General features: G+C 42.0%; 1 protein-coding gene across 1 annotated transcript in view; it reads left to right on the top strand.

Moving 5' to 3' along the window:
• Positions 1-26,144, top strand: part of LOC121578699 (protein phosphatase 1 regulatory inhibitor subunit 16B-like) — a 118,862-nt gene that overhangs the window by 25,347 nt on the left and 67,371 nt on the right. The window contains exon 2 of the mRNA XM_041893089.2: positions 5,729-6,134. Coding sequence (XP_041749023.2) covers positions 5,870-6,134 — 265 coding nt within the window. The 5' untranslated portion in view covers positions 5,729-5,869. The remainder of the gene's footprint in view (positions 1-5,728; positions 6,135-26,144) is intronic.

The raw sequence follows: 26,144 nt of genomic DNA, 5'->3' as shown, positions 1-26,144 counted from the left end.
TGCCTTAAAATGTAGAAATCTAGCACATATTAAACTGCATCAGTGCATTTCTATTTCCCAGTTTGGCATCTTGGTTAAATCACTGTGCTGTAAAATGAATGCCTTCTGTTCCGTTTCTCCCTCATCACTTAAAGAAAAACTCCACCCAAAAACTATATTTTTTTGTATTTGTTTCATTAGGCAATTGTTGACCAAAATGTTTTGCATGTCAACAAGTTTCCAAGATATATAACTTTCAAAATGCATACAGCCGGTATGAAGAATTTAGCATTATATGATGCAAACTATTGGCTGTATTTCTGTATTTTGAAAGTTATATCTTGAAAACGTGATTGCTGACATGCAAAACATTTTGGGACTATATCAACAATGGACTAATAGTTTATGGGTGGAATTTTCCTTTAATGGACGTCCTACAGAGTAGGGCTCAGAATTGCCAAAGACCTCACGATACAATATTATCACGATACTTAGGTGCCGATACGATATGTGTTGAGATTCTCACGATTCTATATGTATTGCGATTCGATACTACAATTTGATGTTCCAACCATATTGCCCACTGCTGCAGAGAGACGAGAGAGTGTGAGAAAATGTGTTTTTATCAGTCATGGAAATAAGTGCTGAAAACATGTTGGCTCACTTTAAAAAGAAGATGGAGAACAAGCTATATGATGAAAAATACCTGCGTTTTGGTGCAAGTACAGCTGACTAGCGCTAGCTAACGCTACTTAGCAACAAAAAATATCACTAGATATTTTCATTTACAAATCAAAAAAACATTTTGGGGGGGGGGTAGATCAGCTTTAATATTGCAGATAGATTGTAACTTCCATCAATGTAAATGTCAGCATCACTTCCAATCCCCCATATGTTTTTCTTTCTCGCATATATAATAACATACATACATACATACATACATACATACATACATACATACATACATACATACATACATACACATATATCCTTTAAAAAAATATATTTCCCTTTATTACTTTCCAACCCCACCACCCCTTCCCTAATTGGAGTAAACTAGTGAACAACAATGCTTAGGCCTCGACTTCCAGCATATACATACTATAGAAATGTTATGGACAATTTTACAATAATTCTATTTTGTTTGTTTTTACTCCTGGACATCCTCAACCTCTCCAATCATTTTCATGATGTCCATCCGGTTTGCTTCTATATGCCATATCTTTCTAACTTTGCTCTTTCACAAAAGCTACAAATCGATACTTAGGGCCTCCTGTAGCTCAGTTGGTAGAGCATGGCGCTTGCAACGCCAGGGTTGTGGGTTCGATTCCCACGGGGTGCCAGTAAGAAAAATGTATGCACTCACTTAACTATAAGTCACTCTGGATAAGAGCGTCTGCTAAATGACTAAAATGTAAAATGTAAGGTATCAATACAATATCGGCCAAAATAATATTGTGATATATAACTATCAATCCCCCCCTCCCCCCATCACTACTACTGAGGTAGCAGCTGTGAATGTGTTTAAAGGTTGGCACAGTGTCAAAGACAACACCACCACTTGATTTCAGGCTTTATCATTTGGTCGGTTGCAGGGATTTCTGTGCAGTTGCAGCTTGAAAGGGGGCTGTATTTTCAGGTGGTTGGTTGCAATGCTAAGCATTTTCTAGATGGAAACTCTGTGAAACCAACTGCCTAATAGATCTGCGACCTGAACTGTGGAAAACATAGGCTTCTTAATTTACAGAATCCTATTTGGCCTATATGAGAAATGATACTAACTAGATGAATCCCCAAGGGGAAATGAGGTAAACTTGCTCATATTGATCATTAACCATGTGTGGTGCAGCAGGGCCAAGCATAGCCAGCACGAGGAATGCTTGCTAGGGGACAACCTCCAGCTGAGCACGGGGGTGTGGCAGCTCTCTAATTGCCTAAAGACTTAATGGAGAGCGCGTTCTGGAGAGTGCACGTCACGTGAGGTATGGATCAAATCAAATCAAATGTTATTTGTCACATACGCGTGTTTAGCAGATGTTATTGCGGGTGTAGCGAAATGCTTGTGCTTCTAGCTCCGACAGTGCAGTAATATCTAATAAGTAATATCTAACAATTTCACAACATATACCTAATACACACAAATCTAGTAAGGAATGGAATTTAAGAATATATACATATATGGACAAGCAATGACAGAGCGGCATGGACTAAGATACAGTAGAATATTATAGAATAGAGGACAGTATATACATATGAGATGAGTAGTGCAAGATATGTAAACATTATTAAAGTGACTAGTGTTCCATTTCTTAAAGTGGCCAGTGATTTCAATAGGATGATATGATTACGACTGAAATTATTACTAGCGCTTAAGCTTTTGACTAGTCCTGTCGACTTCATGCTTTTGTTTTCTCATTTTAAAGTCTGACCCTGTATCGCTCTGAAAGAGACAGGATTGAATTGGCTTTAAAAAAAATAAAAGCCAGTGTTTGCCCTGCACTCCTTTCCCCTGTGCCTTTACCTTTGTCATTGTCTATTCCCGACCCCCTAGACCAGGGTTGCCCAACCCTGTTCCTGGCGAGCTACCCTCCTGTAGGTTTTCGCTCCAACCCCAGGTGTTACTAACCTGATTCATCTTTATCAACCTGCTAATTATTAGAATCAGGTGTGCTGGATTAGGGTTGGAGCAAAAATCTACAGGACGGTAGCTCTCCAGGAACAGGGTTGGGCAGTCCTGGCCTAGACAATGTAAACCCCTTGCACTGTCACATCATGGCTAGTGGTTGGAGGATGTCCAACTCCGTGCCTCGGTATGATTTCCCATACAGATAGTGTATGGCCTTTGAGGATAGGTAGTCTATCCGATGATGATGATGATGAAGTTTTGACCATGTTTGCCGTTGATATTATAGCAGCCAGTCTCTCATGACAGACTGTTAATCGAGTATCTGGCCAGTGCATGCAAGATTGGGTTCTGAGGTAAAATGACAGTCACAGACATCCACCTGACTGATAGTGTGTTGTGGGTGAACAGTGAGTGAGTGAGACATACTGTGGATGAGGCCAGGATGTGGTTACTAGAGTCTAATGAATGTACTGAGGCTGACATCATCTGGTTTCAACAGCATACCAGAAAAATGTACAACGGTTCGGCTACAATGGGAAATCATAATAGTCACAAACCACAGTTGGGCCACCTGCTACTGTCCTGACTTCCACTGGCATACTGTTAAGTTCAGCTCATAACTGTTTTTTTCTCTTTCTGTTGTCTGGTGGTCAAACCAAGAGTGTTAAAACAGTGAGTCTGGACAACCCCTCCTTCTCTCTCTCCCTCTCTCTATTCTCTCCCTCTCTCCAATGAATGTCCCCTCTCCCAGCTCTTACTGACACATGAGAGAGCACCGGACGTCCATGGACGTTGAAAGGTAGTTGAAATTTGGTCAGTCTACCCTGGCCTTGATGTTAACGTCTACAGACTGACCAAACTGGACCAGATTTCAAACCTATCATAGACGTATGTTTCACAAGTTTGGGCGGTACATTGTATATTGTACTGAAACTCTACTCTACCCTACTCTACTGTGCTGTATTGTACTGTACTGTACTCTGCTGTGCTGCGCTGTGATGTCCAAACTTGTGAAACATGAGGAGAATGACATTCATATCCATAATTATGCATTTCTGTGTCCTACAGGTCAGGGACCCATGATGTAATTTCATTACCGGGTGTAAATTCACTTTACTTACTATAATTCAATAACCAAAATATATATTTTCAAGCTCAAGGTGCCATGTCATAGCAGACACCCTATTCTTTCTGTAGATATTTAACAGAGTTTTTGGAAAACGTGGTCACATAAAAAACTGACCGAGATTTTACCGTAATTCCGTTACCAAAGTTTGCATCTGCACAGTTCTTCCACTAAATTAGTTTTTGTAAAGTTTTCACTGGAAATTGTCAAAGTAGTCCTAGTGCATAGAGTTGTATGCTTTGTTAAACTTTGAAATCAATGGTTTTTGTTTGGCTAACAGTGCATTCGGAAAGTATTCAGACCCCTTGAATTTCCGGCGTTATTCTAAAATGGATTATAGTTTTTTCCCCCCTCATCAATCTACATCAATCTTTTTCCCCTCATCAATCTGGTGCCAGGTTTCCTCCAGACATGACGATTGGCATTCAGGCCAAAGAGTTCAATTTTGTGTTTCATCAGACCAGAGAATCTTGTTTTTCATGGTCTGAGTCCTTTAGGTGCCTTTTGGCTGTCATGTGCCTTTTACTGAGGATTGGCTTCTGTCTGGCCACTGTACCATAAAGGCCTGATTGGTGGAGAGTTGTAGAGATGGTTGTCCTTCTGGAAGGTTCTCCCAGCTCCACAGGGGAACTCTGTCAGAGTGACCATCGGGTCCTTGGTCACAGTCCTGACCAAGGCCCTTCTCCCCCAATTGCTCAGTTTGGCCAGGCGGCCAGCTCTAGAAAGAGTCTTGGTGGTTCCAAACTTCTTCCATTTAAGAATGATGGAGGCCACTGTGTTCTTTGAGACCTTCAATGCTTTAGACATTTTTGGGAACCTTCCCCAGATCTGTGCATCGACACAATCCTGTCTCGGAGCTCTACGGACAATTCCTTTGACTCATGGCTTGGTTTTTGCTCTGACATGCACTGTCAACTGTGGGACCTTATATAGACAGGTGTGTGCCTTTCCAAATCATGTCCAATCAATTGAATTTACCACAGGTGGACTCCAATCAAGTTTTAGGAACATCTCAAGGATGATCAATGGAAACAGGATGCACCTGAGCTCAATTTCGAGTCTCATAGCAATACTCATAAAATACTACTTTTAATACATTTGCAAACATTTCTAAAAACCTGTTTTCGCTTTGTCATTATGGAATACTGTGTGTAGATCGAGGAGGACAATTTTTATTTAATCCATTTTAGAATAATGCTGTAACATAACAAAGTGGAAAAAGTCAAGAGGGCTGAATACTTTCCGAATGCGTAATTCCGTTACCGTGGAATGAAATTGCCCTCCTATCACAGGCTGACACTGTACAATACGCCTACTGCTTGCAAGTTGTCCATTTTTAATTAATTTAGTTTGCATAATTTCACAACCGCAAACCATGAGGTATTGCATTTTTTCAAAAGAATATGCATTTTTCTGGATATTTTGTTTTGGTACTGTTTATATACAGTAAGAAGAAATTGATTTTGAATGTTTGAACACTAGTAGTGTAATGTAGGTAGTGTCTGTGTTTTTGTACCCAATAACTAGTGTGGTTGACTGCCTGTCTAGGGACTGGGACTGGGAGGAGTGTGTACTGTCTTTGAACATACTCTCTAGTGAGTGTGTACTACAGGAGGGAGGGAGTGTGTACTGTCTAGTGTGTGTGTACTACAGTATGATGTAACAGATTACTGTTGAGGGAAGGACACTCTAATCAGATGAAACAAGAGAACAGACGGGCATTAAGCTTGCTGAAACAACAAGGAATAGCAAAGTCGTTGTGGCATTTACTAAGCTACGAGTACCACTGTATACTGTTGAAAGTATTTTCTTAAGCCCAGACATTTCAACAGCTGGAATTTAAAATAGCCTAGTATACATGTAGTTCCGTTATGTATTTTTAGCCTCCGCAGCGCATATTCTTGGAAAAGTGTCTTAGTTCCAAGTTGATGTCATCTCTCTCTCTCGTGCTCTCTCTCTCTCACCATACCCCCCCCTCCCCCATTCCCCCCCAGCAGATGGTCTAGTCACAACTGTCCTGGTGGTGAGGATGTTGATGATGGGAGTCGGCTACTACAGCCGAAGGTGCAGCCCCCCACGCTAGTACCAGTCTCCAACCCCTGGTCCCCCTTTGAGCCCTGGTCCAACCCGTCCCCACCATGGCCAACCACCTGGAGCTTCTGAACGAGCTGCAGCAACTGGATAAGGTGCCTAGCCTGGAAAGACTAAGGGCTGCCCAGAAGCGCCGCACGCAGCAGCTGAAGAGATGGGCCGTCTATGAGAAGGAGATGCAGAACAAGAAGCGCAAGGCGGACAAGAGGAGGAACGCCAATCATGCCGCAGCCATGGAGGCCAAACGACATGTGTCGTTTGCAGCTAATGTGGCGCTATTAGAGGCGTCGGCACGGAACGACCCTGACGAAGGTAGGAAGAGAGGACACACACACACACACACACACACACACACACACACTAATGCACGTACACGCATACAGATCATTTCACCATCAGTGCACCCCAAACAGTGATGAAAAAGACCGGGTCAAGGAGAAACCATTAGTTGTGTCCTGATGAAGTGAGGTAGTAAAAAGCAGTATATGGATTATATCATATTTTCCCCTCTACAGTAACTGTAAAGTGCTTATTCCACTCCAACCGAATCATCCCAGGGTCTATCATTAGATTTTAATAGATGTCGTCATTACACTACAGATGAAACCCAGCCATAGTGCTGCTGCTACATAAAAAAAAAATGGAATGAGTAATACTGCCCAGTTGTTCAGATAGGGTTGATGACTTCCTGTAACTAACCGATTACATCCAAAAATGGCACCCTATTTCCTGCATAGTGCACTACTTTTGACCAGACTCTGCCTTTTAGGTAAACTGGTGCTGCTGTTCTGTCCTTTCAGTCAGTGTCTCATATTATAAACATATGGTGACATAACAGCATACAGGCTACCTGTTGTATGTTTCATTCAATGTTCTTTAGATTAAATGATAACTGCCTTCTGTATCTGTATGTAAAACGACCTGAGGCACTTTCTAAATTCAGACTATGGAGGAGGAAAGTTCAGTTTTTTACTCTTTTATGCAGTATGCTACACATTATTAGCGTTCATGATTTCAGTCAAACAGTCTATATTCAAATTAGTGTTCTATCTGTGCTACATTTAGAATGTAGAGGCATTGGAACACATGGGATATGTCTGTTGTGGAATGTTTTATTAGATTGTATATAATCCAATCCAAGATGATAAACTGTATTTGTAGGAGATGGTGTTGACTTGGAATCAGGCCTGATTGGATAGAGGTCAGAACGAATAAATTATATACTCTTTTTTTTTATGTAGGGTTTTATTCCGGATTAAAACAGTACACTTTTCAGTGTTGTTCCACAAATAGAGAACTGGTGGTTCGTAGAACTGGACTAAAAGCTTTTTGTTTGTTGTTGTTTGTAATCCACAATTTGTGAGGTCAGTGGGCTGTTTTCCAGGCCACCACTTACTGTGTCCCTACTAGTCTTGTAAACAAATAAACAAACTCGCAACAGTTACACATCGATGTCATTTTAAACTTGATTACAGGTGAACTGGACTATGCTGAGCATATCCAGATTGGCTGTGGGCTGAGCTGTTGTGTGTGGTGTGTTGTGTTGTTGCAGTGTTAGTGCTGCGGTGTGGTGTACTGCGGTGTGGTGTACTGCGGTGTGGTGTGCTGTGGTGTGGTGTACTGCGTGTTGTGGTGTGTTGTTAGTACTACGGTGTGGTCTGCTTTGTAGTGTGTTGTGGTAAAGGCTCTAAATTGAAATGTTTCATTGGTAACACTGGTACTTCTGGAGCACCTGGGGACCTAGAAACTAATATGTAGCCCTGTAAATACATTTGTTTATTATAAAAATCAAAAAAGTTGATATAAATACCTGTCATTGAAGTGAAAAAGTCCTTTGTGAAAAATTTGGTTTCTACATTATGTAAAAGCAGCACTATCCCCTATTGAGATGCATTGCATTGAAATTGTACACAGTCTAAGAGCGTCAAGTGTGTGATGACAACATGCAAGACATTTCTCATTCATTCACTGCTGTTATCATTGATCTCCTGAAGAAGCCTTTTCCTTTCTTTCTGAGCCCCCAAATGTTACAAGGTGTAAAACAAATGCAGCCCGCGAGTAGTTCTAGAACGGTCCGCGACATGGTTTATAAATGTAAAATGACAAAAATAAAAATAACTTTGGGCCGGTAATATGGGTCAGATCTTTTGAACTGTTTGGATTAGAAACAAGCGGTTTTCACTTTATTAATGGTGCAAGCATGACGTCAACAAATCTGCGCTCGGGAACTGATGGTACAGCGAAGCCTTATCCTTACAACAATTTTTTTTTTTTTATATGGTGTTTGCCTGCAACTGTGCATGCGTGCGTGTATGTGTTGGTTGACTAGAGCGTAAACAGTGTACAATGTGTGTGGCGTGACTGAAAGTGAGTCCCAGTCAGTCACTCAGTCTCTGTGGCAGCTGGCTAACTGAGGATTGTCGGGTTCTCTTAATCTGGGCTCAGTACCTCTGTTCTGCTCCTATACTGCTACTCACTGACCGGGGGGGAGAGAGAGAGAGCAGTGGGAGGGTTGTAGGTAAAAAGAGGGGGGAGAAAAAAGGCAAAGGGATCAACAGAGACTGGGGCAGGGAGAAGGAGATAAAGCGTGAGAGTGAGTGAGAAGTTGCTAATAAAAATCCCCCATATGAATAATCACTTACTGGGCTTTCTCAGAAAATAAAGGAGACTATTGAGGCTGACTACTTAGTGCTTAGCCTAGCTATAGAGGGAAGAGAGCTAGAGGGCGTAGCCTGGCCAGTAGCCACATTAATGTCTAGCTAGAGAATATAGCCTACATAGCCTAGCTACAGTAATGAAATTGCTTTGATGATGGTTTGAACTTTGGCTTAATGTTTTGTTTGCTGTGTACTACAGGGGAATTCTCTGTGTGTGATTCAACCACAGCATCATCCACAGCATTTACCCTGCAGTCAGTTAGTCACACTCACTAATGTGAACATACAGTACTGTGTGTGCTCTCATATAATGAAATAACACAAGTATTTTTACGTATGTGTGTTCTGTCCTCTTTTCCACTGCTTATCCATGGGTTGCCATGACGCTTCCTATGTCAGTTACAGTTCAGACCAGAACCATCCTTGTCAACGTTACACGTTGTTCTAACTCAGTCCCTATTGAAGCTGTGGATGAGGTGCTTCCTGTCTGTCGACTATTACACTCCAAGCAATAGTCATGAGAGCTGAGGTCCTGAGACCTTGTCTAGCTCCCAGTGATACTATGTGATGGCTGTGAAACTGCTCTGAAGCTGCTGTGTCTGGGACTGATGGCTGTTCTGTTATCTTTGGTGTGTTGATATTGGGAGGGACCGATAGCTTTTCGATGTCTCAGGGGTACATGTTGATGGGAATTAGAAAGGAGATGAAAAAGACGCGGTTATCAAAGATACAGTATATTCACATTTTAACAACGCCCTGAAAAATCATGAGATGGATATTGTGGAGGAAAAACTCCGGCCAGCTATTTTAACTACTTTTTGTCCCATCTCTGTGGTTCCAGTCTCCTCTGCTGCAGCCACAAGCTCACATGATGATGACAACACCCACGGATGACATGACAACACCCACTGCACTAATCACAGCTCTGTTTACATCTAACTAGCAGTGTGGAAAAAACCTCTAAGTGATGTTTAAAAAGACCTCTGGATCCCAGATCCATTTGGAGAGAGTGACTTTGCTCGGTTGGTTCACCTCCTCTCCTCTCCATGTCTCTCATATCACCATCATTACATTACAACAGAGGAGGACAGCTAAAGGGAAGAATGTGTAAACAGGCAAAGCTCTTTTTGGGGAGATATTTTGACTTGAGATTTACATACTTACATTTTCTCAGAAGTCTCCCATTGACATCTTGGAATGATTTACGTGGAATTCAGAGTAGCGGTCGCTTATCTCAACCCTGATTCAGGCCCTAAGAGCTTTAGAATAAAAGTAGAACTGTGGTATTGGTCTGCTTTTCCCTTTTCTCTCCCTATAAATACCTCTGTAGAAACTGTCTGTTAGCAGACCTCTTCCTCTCTCTAATAAGGAAGTAGGAGTAGATGACAGGCACGTTGAGACCTCTAACAGCCTTATCTGCTCTCATACATACAGTAGACACACACACACTGATTTGACAGTTGCACTATTTAATCCTGGTCAAGACTTGACAGTTGAGCTAGTTTGACTTGACAGTTGGTCTAAGCACTACTTGCGGTAAACCTAATCCACAACCATAAGCAAACAATGTTTTTGTGTCCCTCCCCTGCCATGCCATGGCCTTCCTGTTGTTATGTAGATCTAAAATGACTAGAGATTTGTAACATAAATGATGATGAAAGTATGTTGACTTGATTTCCTTACTGCCACTTTCTTGCCCTGTGCCATTGGAAAAGCAGGTTATGCAATTGAGAACATTTGGGAATGGTCAGAAGACCTTTTCAGAAGACCTTTTACGCAGTGTAGGCTACTGCATTCTGGGGTAGTGTTTTCTTGTGGTTGCTATGTAGAGGAGAATGATCAATAATCAAAGTGTTGTGTTTTGTGTATCAGAGAGAGTAGCTAACAGTTTTTGTTGTTGGTTGAGCAGTACACTCTGTCCAATCCAGACCCCCCCCTGTACTGTATCTCTGAGCAGTACAGTCCGTCCAGTCCAGTCTCCTGAGAACTCTTCCTCTCCAATTCAAATTAACATTCCTGAGGCCACTTCAGTTCAGTCAGAAAGGACCGAGCTTGTGAGGAGAGAGATCCCCTGAATGGCACTGCCACCAACGGGCAGTGCTGGCACACACTGGCACTAGTATTCCCTTTTTCCCTGGCACCCATGGCACCAACGGGCATCATCACAATATGGTCCGTGGCATCACAAGATTAACAGGGCAGAAGAACTGAGAGGCCGCTAAGAGCTAACATTATCACTGGAGCTGTAACAAACTAACACTGTAGCTAACAAACACAAACGTCCAGTAGAATGGTCTAGATCAAAGAGAGTGGAACCAGAAACTAATTGAGTGAGTTTTTGGCTTGCTAATGCCTATCAAATTAAGAAATTAAACAACATTCTTATTGACCAACAACAGGCATCCAAAAACAGGCAGGGTTTATTAAAATGTATTTATTACTGTGTCTAACCCTGTCCCTTCAATAATTTGGACAAAAATAAATCTATTGGCATTTTTCAAGATCATTACAGTACATACAGTGCCTTCAGAAAGTATTCACACCCCTTAACTTTTTCCACATTTTGTTGTTACAGCCTGTGTTATTTACAATTTCAAACACAGATTCAACCACAATGACCATGGAGGTTTTCCAATGCCTCGCAAAAAAGGGCACCTATTGGTAGATGGGTAAACAATTATAAAGCAGACATTGAATACCCATTTGAGCATGGTGAAGTTATTAATTACACTTTGGATGGTGTATCAATACACCCAGTCACTACAAAGATACAGATCCTTCCTAACTCAGTTGCCGGAGAGAATGGAAACCGCTTAGGGATTTCACCATGAGGCCAATGGTGACTTTAAAACAGTTACAGAGGTAATGGCTGTGATAGAAGAAAACTGAGGATGGATCAACAACCTTGTATTAACTCCACAATACTAACCTAATTGACAGAGGGAAAAGAAGGAAGCCTGTACAGAATACAAATATTCAAAAACATGCATCCTATTTACAACATGGCACTAAAGTAATACTGCAAAAAATGTGACAAAGCAATTATCTTTTTGTCCTGAATACAAAGTCTTTTGTTTTGGGGCAAATACAACACATTACTGAGTACCACTCTCCATATTGTCAAGCATAGTAGTGGCTGCATCATGTTATGGGAATGCTTGTAATCGTTAAGGACTGGGGAGTTTTTCAGGATAAAAAAGAAACGGAATGGAGCTAAGCAGTGGCAAAATCCTAGAGGGAAACCTGGTTCATTCTGCTTTCCACCAGACACTGGGAGATGAATTCACAATTCAGCAGGACAGTAACCTAAAGCACAAGGCCAAATCTACACTGGAGTTGCTTACCAAGAAGACAGTGAATGTTCCGGAGTGGGTGAGTTACAGAGAGAGACTAGCTGCTTCACTGTGTGGCTAGTATCCACCAAACACTCCACCATCACAACCCTGTCTTTTATGTTGACGCTCAGATTTTTTTACCAGCCAAAATATATTTTCCTGCCATAATTACACCAGAAATCACACCAACAAAACGGATGAGCATGCTTTCTAATTGCTAGTATTGCTAGTAAGAAGTAATGGGGTATATTGCTTGATTTCATTACATTTTTGTGACCTGCACATTTTAACCAATCAGCATTTCTACAACTGAACATCAAGAATCAACAAAGTGCCTGCCCTGCCACAAAATGCTGAGTGATACGTCAAATTGTATTATTATAGTTCAGGGCACTATGCTGATTTTTTTTTTACAAAGAGTACATAATGTGCTCCTAAGTAGAAATGTAGAAGCACACATACAGTGGGGAAAAAAAGTATTTAGTCAGCCACCAATTGTGCAAGTTCTCCCACTTAAAAAGATGAGAGAGGCCTGTAATTTTCATCATAGGTACACGTCAACTATGACAGACAAATTGAGAAAAAAAAATACAGAAAATCACATTGTAGGATTTTTAATGAATTTATTTGCAAATTATGGTGGAAAATAAGTATTTGGTCACCTACAAACAAGCAAGATTTCTGGCTCTCACAGACCTGTAACTTCTTCTTTAAGAGGCTCCTCTGTCCTCCACTCGTTACCTGTATTAATGGCACCTGTTTGAACTAGTTATCAGTATAAAAGACACCTGTCACAACCTCAAACAGTCACACTACAAACTCCACTATGGCCAAGACCAAAGAGCTGTCAAAGGACACCAGAAACAAAATTGTAGACCTGCACCAGGCTGGGAAGACTGAATCTGCAATAGGTAAGCAGCTTGGTTTGAAGAAATCAACTGTGGGAGCAATTATTAGGAAATGGAAGACATACAAGACCACTGATAATCTCCCTCGATCTGGGGCTCCACGCAAGATCTCACCCCGTGGGGTCAAAATAATCACAAGAACGGTGAGCAAAAATCCCAGAACCACACGGGGGGACCTAGTGAATGACCTGCAGAGAGCTGGGACCAAAGTTACAAAGCCTACCATCAGTAACACACTACGCCGCCAGGAACTCAAATCCTGCAGTGCCAGACGTGTCCCCCTGCTTAAGCCAGTACATGTCCAGGCCTGTCTGAAGTTTGCTAGAGTGCATTTGAATGATCCAGAAGAGGATTGGGAGAATGTCATATGGTCAGATGAAACCAAAATAGAACTTTTTGGTAAAAACTCAACTCGTCGTGTTTGGAGGACAAAGAATGCTGAGTTGCATCCAAAGAACACCATACCTACTGTGAAGCATGGGGGTGGAAACATCATGCTTTGGGGCAGTTTTTCTGCAAAGTGACCAGGACGACTGATCCGTGTAAAGGAAAGAATGAATGGGGCCATGTATCGTGAGATTTTGAGTGAAAACCTCCTTCCACCAGCAAGGGCATTGAAGATGAAACGTGGCTGGGTCTTTCAGCATGACAATGATCCCAAACACACCGCCCGGGCAACGAAGGAGTGGCTTCGTAAGAAGCATTTCAAGGTCTTGGAGTGGCCTAGCCAGTCTCCAGATCTCAACCCCATAGAAAATCTTTGGAGGGAGTTGAAAGTCCGTGTTGCCCAGCGACAGCCCCAAAACATCACTGCTTTAGAGGAGATCTGCATGGAGGAATGGGCCAAAATACCAGCAACAGTGTGTGAAAACCTTGTGAAGACTTACAGAAAACGTTTGACCTGTGTCATTGCCAACAAAGGGTATATAACAAAGTATTGAGAAACTTTTGTTATTGACCAAATACTTATTTTCCACCATAATTTGCAAATAAATTCATTAAAAATCCTACAATGTGATTTTCTGGGGAAAAAATCTCATTTTGTCTGTCATAGTTGACGTGTACCCATGATGAAAATTATAGGCCTCTCTCATCTTTTTAAGTGGGAGGACTTGCACAATTGGTTGCTGACTAAATACTTTTTTCCCCCACTGTATACTGAACAAAAATATAAATGCAACAACAGTAAAGTGTTGATCCGATGTTTCATGTGATTAAATAAAAGATCCCATAAATGTTCCATACGCACAAAAAGCTTATTTCTCAAAAATGTTGTGCACAAATTTTTTTTTTTTACATCCCTGTTAGTGAGCATTTCTCCTTTGCCAAGATAATCCATCCACCTGACAGGTGTGGCATATCAAGAAGGTGATTAAACAGCGTGATCATTACACAGGTGCACCTTGTGCTGGGGACAATAAAAGGCCACTCTAAAATGTGCAGTTTTGTCACACAACGCCACAGATGTCTCAAGTTTTGAAGGAGCAAGCAGTTGGCATTGAATATTAATTTCTCTACCATAAACTGCCTCCAACGTTGTTTTAGAGAATTTGGCAGTATGTCCAACCGGCCTCACAACCGCAGACCACATGTAACCAAGCCAGTCCAGGACCTCCACATCCGGCTTCTTCACCTGCAGGATCTACTGAGACCAGCCACCCGGACAGCTGATGAAACTGAGGAGTATTTCTGTCTGTAATAAACCCCTTTTGTGGGGAAAAACCCATTCTGATTGGCTGGGCCCACCCTGCGCAGTCATGTGAAATCCATAGATTAGGGCTAATTAATTAATTCCAATTGACTGATTTCCTTATATGAACTGTAACTCAGTAGAATCTTAGAAATTGTTGCATGTTGCATTTATATTTTTGTTCAGTATCCATTTAGGAGAACAATGAAAATATTTGAGTGTTTTAATGATAAGAAATGACAAGTTCATTAGTAAACTTTTTTTTTTTTTAAGGGACGGGTTGTTATCACTTGTCTGTGATTAAAGCAATCTCAAACTGCGATGTCTTCCTAGCAGCAGACAGTTGCAGCAAACTCAAACAAACATTGAAAACAACCTAGCGTGTGAACAAAACAATGTAACTGGCAAAGAAACACTAAGACAAAGTCACACTTTAGTAGCCTTGTCAATTCGACCAACTTTTTACATGTGGGCTTTGGATAAAATAATAACTGTTCCTAAATGCGTGGCTGGTGAAATAGACATTCTTACCCGCCAATGACAAAATCTATCCGCATTTGGCTGGTGTTCATTTCCAACCCTGTTCAAGATATCATGCATAGGTAGTCGCAGATCTGTGGAGATCTTCACAATTGCTGTAATAATAATATGTGTAATAATATATCTGACTCCTGAGTGGCGCAGTGGTCTAAGGCACTGCATCGCAGTGCTAACTGTGCCACTAGAGATCCTGGTTCAAATCCAGGCTCTGTCGCAGCCGGCCACGACCGGGAGACTCATGGGCGGTGCACAATTGGTCCAGGGAAGGGAAGGGTATGGCCGGCAGGGATGTAGCTTAGTTGATAGAGCATGGCGTTTGCAACGCCAGGGTTGTGGGTTCGATTCCCACGGGGGGCCAGTATAAAAAAATAATAAAAAAAATAATAATAATATGTATTCACTAACTGTAAGTCGCTCTGGATAAGAGCGTCTGCTAAATGACTAAAATGTAAATGTAATAATCTGCGCAGAATCTCGAATGGCATTGGTCACTTGCACCGTATACTTTTAATGTAATCTCAACTGCAATCTGGATAATTTGGTTCTGCTATTAGATGAAGCACAGTGATAACACAATCTTTTGTATAAATAAACGAAATATCTGACATTCTATTCCCATTTGAACCCCGGACTGTCTTGTCTCATTACGCACACCTGGTTCCCATTCCCCCTGATTAGTATGTGCCCTCTGTTCCCCATTGTCCTTGTCGATTATTGTCCCATCTCCGTTGGTCTCATGAGTACCGTGTATTGTGCTCTTGTTGTTTACGGGTCTCGTCCCGTGTACTGTGTAGAGGTTACACCTCGCTCTTGGTTTGGGTTACATCCCTTTTGTATATAGATACGTGTTTGTTGGGTGGAGTAATAAAACCCCTAATACGTATTCCTGCGGCTGTCTTCTAATCATTTTACAACGTGACACATAGACACTTTTCTGTTTGCCTGTTTTTCGCAGACACATTTGTACAGTCGTGGTCAAAGGTTTTGAGAATGACACAAGTATTGGTCTTCACAAAGTTTTCTGCTTCAGTGTTTTTGTCAGATGTTACTATGGTATACTGGAGTATAATTACAAGCATTCCATAAGTGTCAAAGGCTTTTATTGACAATTACATTAAGTTTATGCAAAGAGTCAATATTTGCAGTGTTGACCCTTCTTTTTCAAGACCTCTGCAATCTGCCCTGGCATGCTGTCAATTAACATCTGGGCCACATCCTGACTGATGGCAGCCCATTCTTGCATAATCAATACTTGGAGTTTGTCAGAATTTGTGGGGTTTTGTTTGTCCACCCGCCTCTTGAGGATCGACCACAAGTTCTCAAAGGGTTTAAGGTTTGGGGTGTTTCCTGGCCATGTACCCAAAATGTCGATGTTTTGTTCCCCAAGCCACTTAGTTATCACTTTTGCCTTATGGCAAGGTGCTCCATCATATTGATCATCACCAAACTGTTCTTGGATGGTTGGGAGAAGTTGCCCTCGGAGGATGTGTTGGTACCATTCTTTATTCATGGCTGTGTTCTTAGGCAAAATTGTTAGTGAGTCCACTCCCTTGGCTGAGAAGCAACCCCACACATGAATGGTCTCAGGATGCTTTACTGTTGGCATGACACAGGAGTGATGGTAGTGCTCACCTTGTCTTCTCTGGACAAGGTGTTTTCCGGATGCCCCAAACAATCGGAAAGGGGATTCATCAGAGAAAATGACTTTACCCCAGTCCTCAACAGTCCAATCCCTGTACCTTTTGCAGAATATCAGTCTGTCCCTGATGTTTTTCCTGGAGAGAAGTGGCTTCTTTGCTGCCCTTCTTGACACCAGGCCATCCTCCAAAAGTATTTGCCTCACTGTGTGTGCAGATGCACTCACACCTGCCTGCTGCCATTCCTGAGCAAGCTCTGGCTTTTATTGACAATTTTCTATTGGTTTTGAGGCTGACGTTTGGCAACTCGAACCTTCAGCTCCCTCCACATATTTTCTATGGGATTAAGGTCTGGAGACTGGCTAGGCCACTCCAGGACCTTAATGTGCTTCTTCTTGAGCCACTCCTTTGTTGCCTTGGCCGTGTGTTTTGGGTCATTGTCATCCACGACCCATTTTCAATGCCATGGCTGAGGGAAGGAGGTTCTCACCCAAGATTTGACGGTACATGGCCCCGTCCATCGTCCCTTTGATGCGGTGAAGTCGTCCTGTCCCCTTAGCAGAAAACACCTCCAAAGCATAATGTTTCCACCTCCATGTTTGATGGTGGTGATGGTGTTCTTGGGGTCATAGGCAGCATTCCTCCTCCTCCAAACACGGCAAGTTGAGTTGATGCCAAAGAGCTCCATTTTGGTCTCATCTGACCACAACACTTTCACCCAGTTCTCCTCTGAATCATTCAGATGTTCATTGGCAAACTTCAGACGGACATGTGTATGTGCTTTCTTGAGCAGGGGGACCTTGTGGGCGCTGCAGGATTTCAGTCCTTCACGGTGTAGTGTGTTACCAATTGTTTTCTTGGTGACTATGGTCCCAGCTGCCTTGAGATCATTGACAAGATCCCCCCGTGTAGTTCTGGGCTGATTCCTCACCGTTCTCATGATCATTGCAACTCCATGAGATGAGATCTTGCATGGAGCCCCAGGCCGAGGGAGATTGACAGTTATTTTGTGTTTCTTCCATTTGCAAATAATCGCACCAACTGTTGTCACCTTCTCACCAAGCTGCTTGGCGATGGTCTTGTAGCCCATTCCAGCCTTGTGTAGGTCTACAATCTTGTCCCTGACATCCTTGGAGAGCTCTTTGGTCTTGGCCATGGTGGAGAGTTTGGAATCTGATTGATTGATTGCTTCTGTGGACAGGTGTCTTTTATACAGGTAACAAGCTGAGACTAGGAGCACTCCATTTAAGAGTGTGCTCCTAATCTCAGCTCGTTACCTGTATAAAAGACACCTGGGAGCCAGAAATCTTTCTGATTGAGAGGGGGTCAAATACTTATTTCCCTCATTAAAATGCAAATCAATTTATAAGACTGATCATTTCTTTGTCAGTGGGCAAACTTACAAAATCAGCAGGGGATCAAATACCGATATACATCATTTTAATAGCAGGACACTGTAAAGTCCATTGTCCTTCTGAAGAGTATGAATTAGGCTGCTTGAGAAGGTTTGAAACCCAAGCAACCTGCCTAGACAATACCAACATAGCTACTGTAGTAGGTCAAAGCTGTGTGCTGGAAAACCTTAGTAGAGCATGAGTGGAATAGGCATTGTGGTGCTCATGTAAATTTCCTTTCTTTTTCAGCTTCAGACCAATGCCTATTTCCACTTAAAACATAGTTGGTTGCTTTTAATTTCCATGTTTTTACACCGGAATGTGATTATACAACATTATTATACAAATAAATGTATTGGTCACATACACATGTTTAGCAGATGTTATTGCGGGTGTAGCGAAATGCTTGTGCTTCTAGCTCCGACAGTGCAGCAATATCTAAAAAGTAATATCTAACAATTTCACAACATATACCCAATACACACAAATCTAAGGAAGGAATGAATTAAGAATATATACAGTTGAAGTCGGAAGTTTACATACACTTAGGTTGGAGTCATTAAAACTTGTTTTTCAACGACTCCACAAATGTCTTGTTAACAAACTATAGTTTTGGCAAGTCGGTTAGGACATCTACTTTGTGCATGACACAAGTCATTTTTCCAACAATAGTTTACAGACAGATTATTTCACTTATAATTCACTGTATCACAATTCCAGTAGGTCAGAAGTTTACATACACTAAGTTGATTGTGCCTTTAAACAGCTTGGAAAATTCCAGAAAATGATGTCATGGCTTTAGAAGCTTCTGATAGGCTAATTGACAACATTTGAGTAAATTGGAGGTGTACATGTGGATGTATTTCAAGGCCTACCTTCAAACTCAGTGCCTCTTTGCTTGACATCATGGGAAAATCAAAAGAAATCATCCAAGACCTCAGAAAAAAAATTGTAGACCTCCACAAGTCTGGTTCATCCTTGGGAGCAATTTCCAAATGCCTGAAGGTACCATGTTCATCTGTACAAACAATAGTATGTAAGTATAAACACCATGGGACCACGCAACCGTCATACCGCTCAGGAAGGAGACACGTTCTGTCTCCTAGAGATGAATGTATTTAGGTGCAAAGTGCAAATCAATCCCAGAACAACAGCAAAGGACCTTGTGAAGATGCTGGAGGAAACAGGTACAAAAGTATCTATATCCACAGTAAAATGAGTCCTATATCGACATAGGAAGAAGCCACTGCTCCAAAACCGCCATAAAAAAGCCAGACTGCGGATTGCAACTGCACATGGGGACAAAGATCGTACTTTTTTGGGAAATGTCCTCTGGTCTGATGAAACAAAAATAGAACTGTATGGCCATAATGACCATCGTTATGTTTGGAGGAAAAAGGGGGCTGCTTGCAAGCCGAAGAACACCATCCCAACCGTGAAGCACGGGGGTGGCAGCATCATGCTGTGGGGGTGCTTTGCTGCAGGAGGGACTGGTGCACTTCAAAAATAGATGGCATCATGAGGAAGGAAGATTATGTGGATATATTGAAGCAACATCTCAAGACATCAGTCAGGAAGTTAAAGCTTGGTCGCAAATGGGTCTTCCAAATGGACAATGACCCCAAGCATACTTCCAAAGTTGTGGCAAAATGGCTTAAGGACAACAAAGTCAAGGTATTGGAGTGGCCATCACAAAGCCCTGACCTCAATCCTATAGAAAATCTGTGGGCAGAACTGAAAAAGTGTGTGCGAGCAAGGAGGCCTACAAACCTGACTCAGTTACACCAGCTTGGTCAGGAGGAATGGTCCAAAATTCACCCAACTTATTGTGGGAAGCTTGTGGAAGGCTACCCGAAACGTTTGACCCAAGTTAAACAATTTAAAGGCAATGCTACCAAATACACTGCTCAAAAAAATAAAGGGAACACTAAAATAACACATCCTAGATCTGAATGAATGAAATAATCTTATTAAATACTTTTTTCTTTACATGGTTGAATGTGCTGACAACAAAATCACACAAAAATTATCAATGGAAATCAATTTTATCAACCCATGGAGATCTGGATTTGGAGTCACCCTCAAAATTAAAGTGGAATACTACACTACAGGTTGATCCAACTTTGATGTAATGTCCTTAAAACAAGTCAAAATGAGGCTCAGTAGTGTGTGTGGCCTCCACGTGCCTGTATGAACTCCCTACAACGCCTGGGCATGCTCCTGATGAGGTGGCGGATGGTCTCCTGAGGGATCTCCTCCCAGACCTGGACTAAAGCATCCGCCAACTTCTGGACAGTCTGTGGTGCAACGTGGCGTTGGTGGATGGAGCGAGACATGATGTCCCAGATGTGCTCAATTGGATTCAGGTCTGGGGAACGGGCGGGCCAGTCCATAGCATCAATGCCTTCCTCTTGCAGGAACTGCTGACACACTCCAGTCACATGAGGTCTAGCATTGTCTTGCATTAGGAGGAACCCAGGGCCAACCGCACCAGCATATGGTCTCACAAGGGGTCTGAGGATCTCATCTCGGTACCTAATGGCAGTCAGGCTACCTCTGGCGAGCACATGGAGGGCTGTGCAGCCCCCCAAAGAAATGCCACCCCACACCATGACTGACCCACCGCCAAACCGGTCATGCTGGAGGATGTTGCAGGCAGCAGAACGTTCTCCACGGCGTCTCCAGACTCTGTCACGTCTGTCACATGTGCTCAGTGTGAACCTGCTTTCATCTGTGAAGAGCATAGGGCGCCAGTGGCGAATTTGCCAATCTTGGTGTTCTCTGGCAAATGCCAAACATCCTGCACGGTGTTGGGCTGTAAGCACAACCCCCACCTGTGGACGTCGGGCCCTCATACCACCCTCATGGAGTCTGTTTCTGACCGTTTGAGGATGCAAATTTGTGGCCTGCTGGAGGTCATTTTGCAGGGCTCTGGCAGTGCTCCTCCTGCTCCTCCTTTCACAAAGGTGGAGGTAGCGGTCCTGCTGCTGGGTTGTTGCCCTCCTACGGCCTCCTCCACGTCTCCTGATGTACTGGCCTGTCTCCTGGTAGCGCCTCCATGCTCTGGACGGTACGCTGACAGACACAGCAAACCTTCTTGCCACAGCTCGCATTGATGTGTGCCATCCTGGATGAGCTGCACTACCTGAGTCACTTATGTGGGTTGTAGACTCCGTCTCATGCTACCACTAGAGTGAAAGTACCGCCAGCATTCAAAAGTGACCAATACATCAGCCAGGAAGCATAGGAACTGAGAAGTGGTCTGTGATCACCACCTGCAAAACCAGTCCTTTATTGGGGGTGTCTTGCTAATTGCCTATAATTTCCACCTGTTGTCTATTCCATTTGCACAACAGCATGTGAAATGTATTGTCAATCAGTGTTGCTTCCTAAGTGGACAGTTTGATTTCACAGAAGTGTGATTGACTTGGAGTTACATTGTGTTGTTTAAGTGTTCCCTTTATTTTTTTTAGCAGTGCACTAATTGAGTGTATGTAAACTTCTGACCCACTAGGAATGTGATGACAGAAATAAAAGCTGGAATAAATAATTATCTCTATTATTCTGACATTTCACATTCTTAAAATAAAGTGGTGATCCTAACTGACCTAAGACAGGGAATCTTTACTGATTAAATGTCAGGAATTGTGAAAAACTGAGTTTAAATGTATTTGGCTAAGGTGTATGTAAACTTCCGACTTCAACATTAGAATTGTATAGAATACAGTATATACATATGAGATAAGTAATGCAAGATATGTAAACATGATTAAAGTGACTAAGATACCGTAGAATAGTATATAATACAGTATATACATATGAGATGAGTAATGCAAGATATGTAAACATTATTAAAGTGGCTGGTGTTCCATTTCTTAAAGTGGCCAGTGATTTCTAGTCTGTCTATAGGCAGCAGCCTCTAATGTGCTAGTGATGGCTGTTTAACAGTCTGATGGCCTTGAGATGGAAGCTGTTTTTCAGTCTCTCGGTCCCAGCTGTGATGCACCTGTACTGACCTCACCTTCTGGATGATAGCGAAGGTGAACAGGCAGTGGCTTGGGTGGTTGATGTCCTTAATGATCTTTTTGGCCTTCCTGTGACATCGTGTTCATTATAATTAAGCAATAAAGGCAGAGGGGGTGTGGTATATGGCCAATATTCCACGGCTAAAGGCTGTTCAACATCCTGACCTTGTTTTGCATTATGTACTACAAATATGTCATGATTCCACTATTTGTATCAGTTTGAATCACTTTCAATGGGGGACTTTAATTTTGAAGGCGAACCGCAAATTCCGCTATTGTGGCTAATCCTTATTGTGGCCCAACTTCACACAGGTATGCATGGCAGAGTAAAAAAAAATATCCAACACATGGCAGAGTGTTTAGTTTGGCACTGTTGATCAGCACACATGGATTAAAATGCCAAGAAGACAGGAGAAGGATTTGTCTCTGACACTCTGATGCTGAGCTGCGGCCTTCAATATTCGAGGAGACAAAACATTTACTTTGCTATTCTGTCCCTATAAATGTAGCTTTTCACTTTCTGAAAATATGTTTAAACCCAGGCAGCTTTTAGGGAAGCACTTCTGTTGTTGGGTTAAGCAACGGACGAGCAGCCAGCAGTTGAAGCTTACATTTTTCTGCGTCGGTCGGACCTCTGTCTGGATAGAAAGGTAACTTTTTTGAAAGTGCCATGCTTAGATTCATAAGGTGTCTAATATTTAATTGAGTTGCAAAAAAGACACTCTGGTTTGACATTGGAGAAATATGGTAAGAATGCCAATTTCTCAGTCTATTCTTCCCTGAAACTTATATTTTCATTATCCACCTTTCTTTTCAGACTTTTTCAGAGGGACATTTTCTCCTGATTACAATCAGTTTTTCCCCAATCAACGCACAAAGAAATATAAAAAATAAGAATTTAATAGAGACATTGGTGATTTTGATCAGTGTAATATGTGAAAATATTCGGATATGTTATTGACATTGAACTGATTATATAACCTACTAAACAGATGTTAAAAATTGTTTAATTTGTAGCATAGGCCTATGAAAATGTTCTGCCGACTATTAGCTGAGAAGAAAATTGGCCTAAGGCCAAACCTATTGCCGACCGCTGCCGTACACTATTCTAGTTTAGTGGGGATAGGAGGGGGATGGCAATTTTTTCCCCACCCATAAAATGTTTTGGTGCACACACAGGAGGTCCCGGACCTTCATGAAATGCAATCTTTCTTCACCCCTGGATAGACATCTCCATATCTCCATCTCTTCCTTAGCAGTACCCTCCCTCCCTCTCAATAGCAGTTGAGACACACACATACACACACAAACATACACACACACACAAGAAGGAATGCAATTAATTGCATACACACACACACACCCCTCCTAGGGATAAACAGACCCCCATGGACAGAAGGACCATGATAGGATAAGCTTATCCAGCCAGTAGGATTAGCCTATTGTATTGCAGGGTTTGTCTTGTGTAATAACCCTCATTAAGGCCAATGAAACCCTACACATGATTGTCATCATAACTAAAGAGCACAATTGCCACCCTTTTGATATGACCTTGGTGCCATCTGTAAACATTACCAAACGTTTTTTGTTCTGGTCTGGTACACTTTTTGTTTATTATTCAGTATCCCACCAAAACAATCCATTGAGCAAATGAGACTTTATCTACACTACATGACCAAAAGTATGTGGAGACCTGCTCGTCGAACATCTCATTCCAAAATCATGGGCATTAATATGGAGTCGGTCCCCCATTTGCTGCTATAGCAGCCTCCACTCTTCTGGGAAGGCTTTCCACTAGACGTTGGAACATTGCTGTGGGGACTTGTTTCCATTCAGCCACGAGCATTAGTGAGGTCGGACACTGATGTTGGACGATTAGGCCTTGCTCGCAGTCGGCATTCCAAGGGCTCTGTGTAGGCCAGTCAAGTTCTTCCACATTGATCTTGACAAACCATTTCTTTATGGACCTCGCTTTGTGCACGGGAGCATTGTCATGCTGAAACAGGAAAGCGCCTTCCACAAACTGTTGCCACAAAGTTGGAAGCACAGAATCGTCTAGAATGTAATTATATGCTGTAGCATTAAGATTTCCCTTAACTAGAACTAAGGGGCCTAGCCTGAACCATGAAAAACAGCCCCAGGCCATTATTCCTTCTCCACCAAACTGTATAGTTGGCACTATGCATTGGGGCAGGTAGCGTTCTCCTGGCATCTTCCAAATTCAGATTTGTCCGTCAGACTGCCAGATGGTGAAGCGTGATTCATCACTCCAGATAACTAATTTCCACTGCTCCAGAGTCCAATGGCGGCGAGCTTTACACCACTCCAGCCGACGCTTGCCATTGCGCATGGTGATCATACGCTTGTGTGCGGCTGCTCGGCCATGGAAACCCATTTCATGAAGCTCCCGACGAACAGTTCTTGTGCACGATTTAATACACCTGTCAGCAACGGGTGTGGCTGAAATAGTCGAATCCACTAATTTTAAGGGGTGTCCACATACTTTTGTATATATAGTGTATGTAGATGTTCCATTTATTAATATTATTCTATAGTACACAATCTTATCTTCATACAAGGCACATACACTGATTGACAGTACACTGTTAACAAGCACATCTAACATGTACTGTTCTTTCTCTGAAGCTCGCTTTATTAGCAGTGTTCAAAGTACAACAGTCAGATGTAACCTACTGTATACACTCCCTTTCCTTCCTGTCTCTTCTGCTCTGCTGCTGCTGCACTAGTCTATAGGGGACCCTCTGTAGTCCGAATTAGCTTGTGTTTGAACCCATTAAAACACTCTTTCTCTCACTCGCCCTCTCCCCCATCTCGCTCTGTATTGCTCTCTCTGTGTTGCTCTCTTTCTCCCTCTCTGCTCTCGCTTTCTCTCTCTCTCGCTCTCTCTCCTGCTTCTCATAGCCTGATGTGGGAGCTCCACTGTGGCCTTATTTCCTAGCTAGGGTGCCTCTCTCTCAAGTCGGTCACTGTCAGCATACTGCTACACTCTGTAACACTCAGTTATCTTAATGGTTTCAATTGCTGCCTATTACCAAACATAATGCAGCTAATTGGACTGAGTTTCATAATCCAGAACATTATTCAAGGAAACTATTAAACTATTCAATATGTTTGACTCAGAGAGGCTTATTTCTCACTAGGTTTCCACTTGGTTCATGACTTGAGTTCAGCAGTACAGTTGGAAAGATGATTCTACATTCTAAGATTCTAAATGGTTCTAAAATGGAGGTTAAGATTAAATATGCACAGTGGTGTAAAGTACTTAAGTAAAAATACTTTAAAGGACTACTTAAGTCGTTTTTTGGGTTATCTGTACTTTACTTTACTATTTATATTTTTACTTTTACTCCACTACAATCCTAAAGAAAATAATGTACTTTTTACTCCATACATTTTCCCTGGTACCCAAAAGTACTCGTTACATTTCGAATGCTTAGCAGGACAGGACAATGGTTCAATTCACGCACATATTAAGATAACATCCCTGGTCATCCCTACTGCCTATGATCTGGCGGACTCACTAAACACAAATTATTAATTTGTAAATGATGTCTGAATTTTGGTGTGTGCCCCTGGCTATCCGTAAATTCAAATAACATGAAAATCGTGCCGTCTGGTTTGCTTAATATAAGGAATGTGAAATGATTTATACTTTGACTTTTGATACTTAAGTATATTTTAAAATCAAATACTTTTAGACTTTTACTCGTAGCATTTTACTGGGTAACTTTCACTTTTACTTGAGTCCTTTTCTATTAAGGTATCTTTACTTTTACTCAAGTATGACAGTTGGCTACTTTTTCCACCACTGAATATGCAGTTACTGTCAATATTACCAAGCTTCTCATGAATATGAAACAGAAGTGTAAAGATCTTTTCAGTCTTTTATCTCCTGATCTGATACAGGGGCTAATGTGGGAGTCTGGAGATTGCATCACTTTAGAATAATCTCTATTGGAAAGACTGTTTAGCCTAGAGCTTTTCTGAAAGGGATGTGGTCTAAATGTGATGAATGTTATTTTTGTCTCGCAGGGGTTACAACCAACTTAAACACCAGCACAGAACAGGTGAAAAGTGTGTGCACTTACTTACTGAGCAAAACATCATTTACAGCA

This window comes from Coregonus clupeaformis, chromosome 12 (genome assembly GCF_020615455.1).
Source record: "Coregonus clupeaformis isolate EN_2021a chromosome 12, ASM2061545v1, whole genome shotgun sequence".
Taxonomy (NCBI): domain Eukaryota; kingdom Metazoa; phylum Chordata; class Actinopteri; order Salmoniformes; family Salmonidae; genus Coregonus; species Coregonus clupeaformis.
Note: the sequence above shows the minus strand (reverse complement) of the source record. Positions and strands in the feature narration are given on the sequence as shown.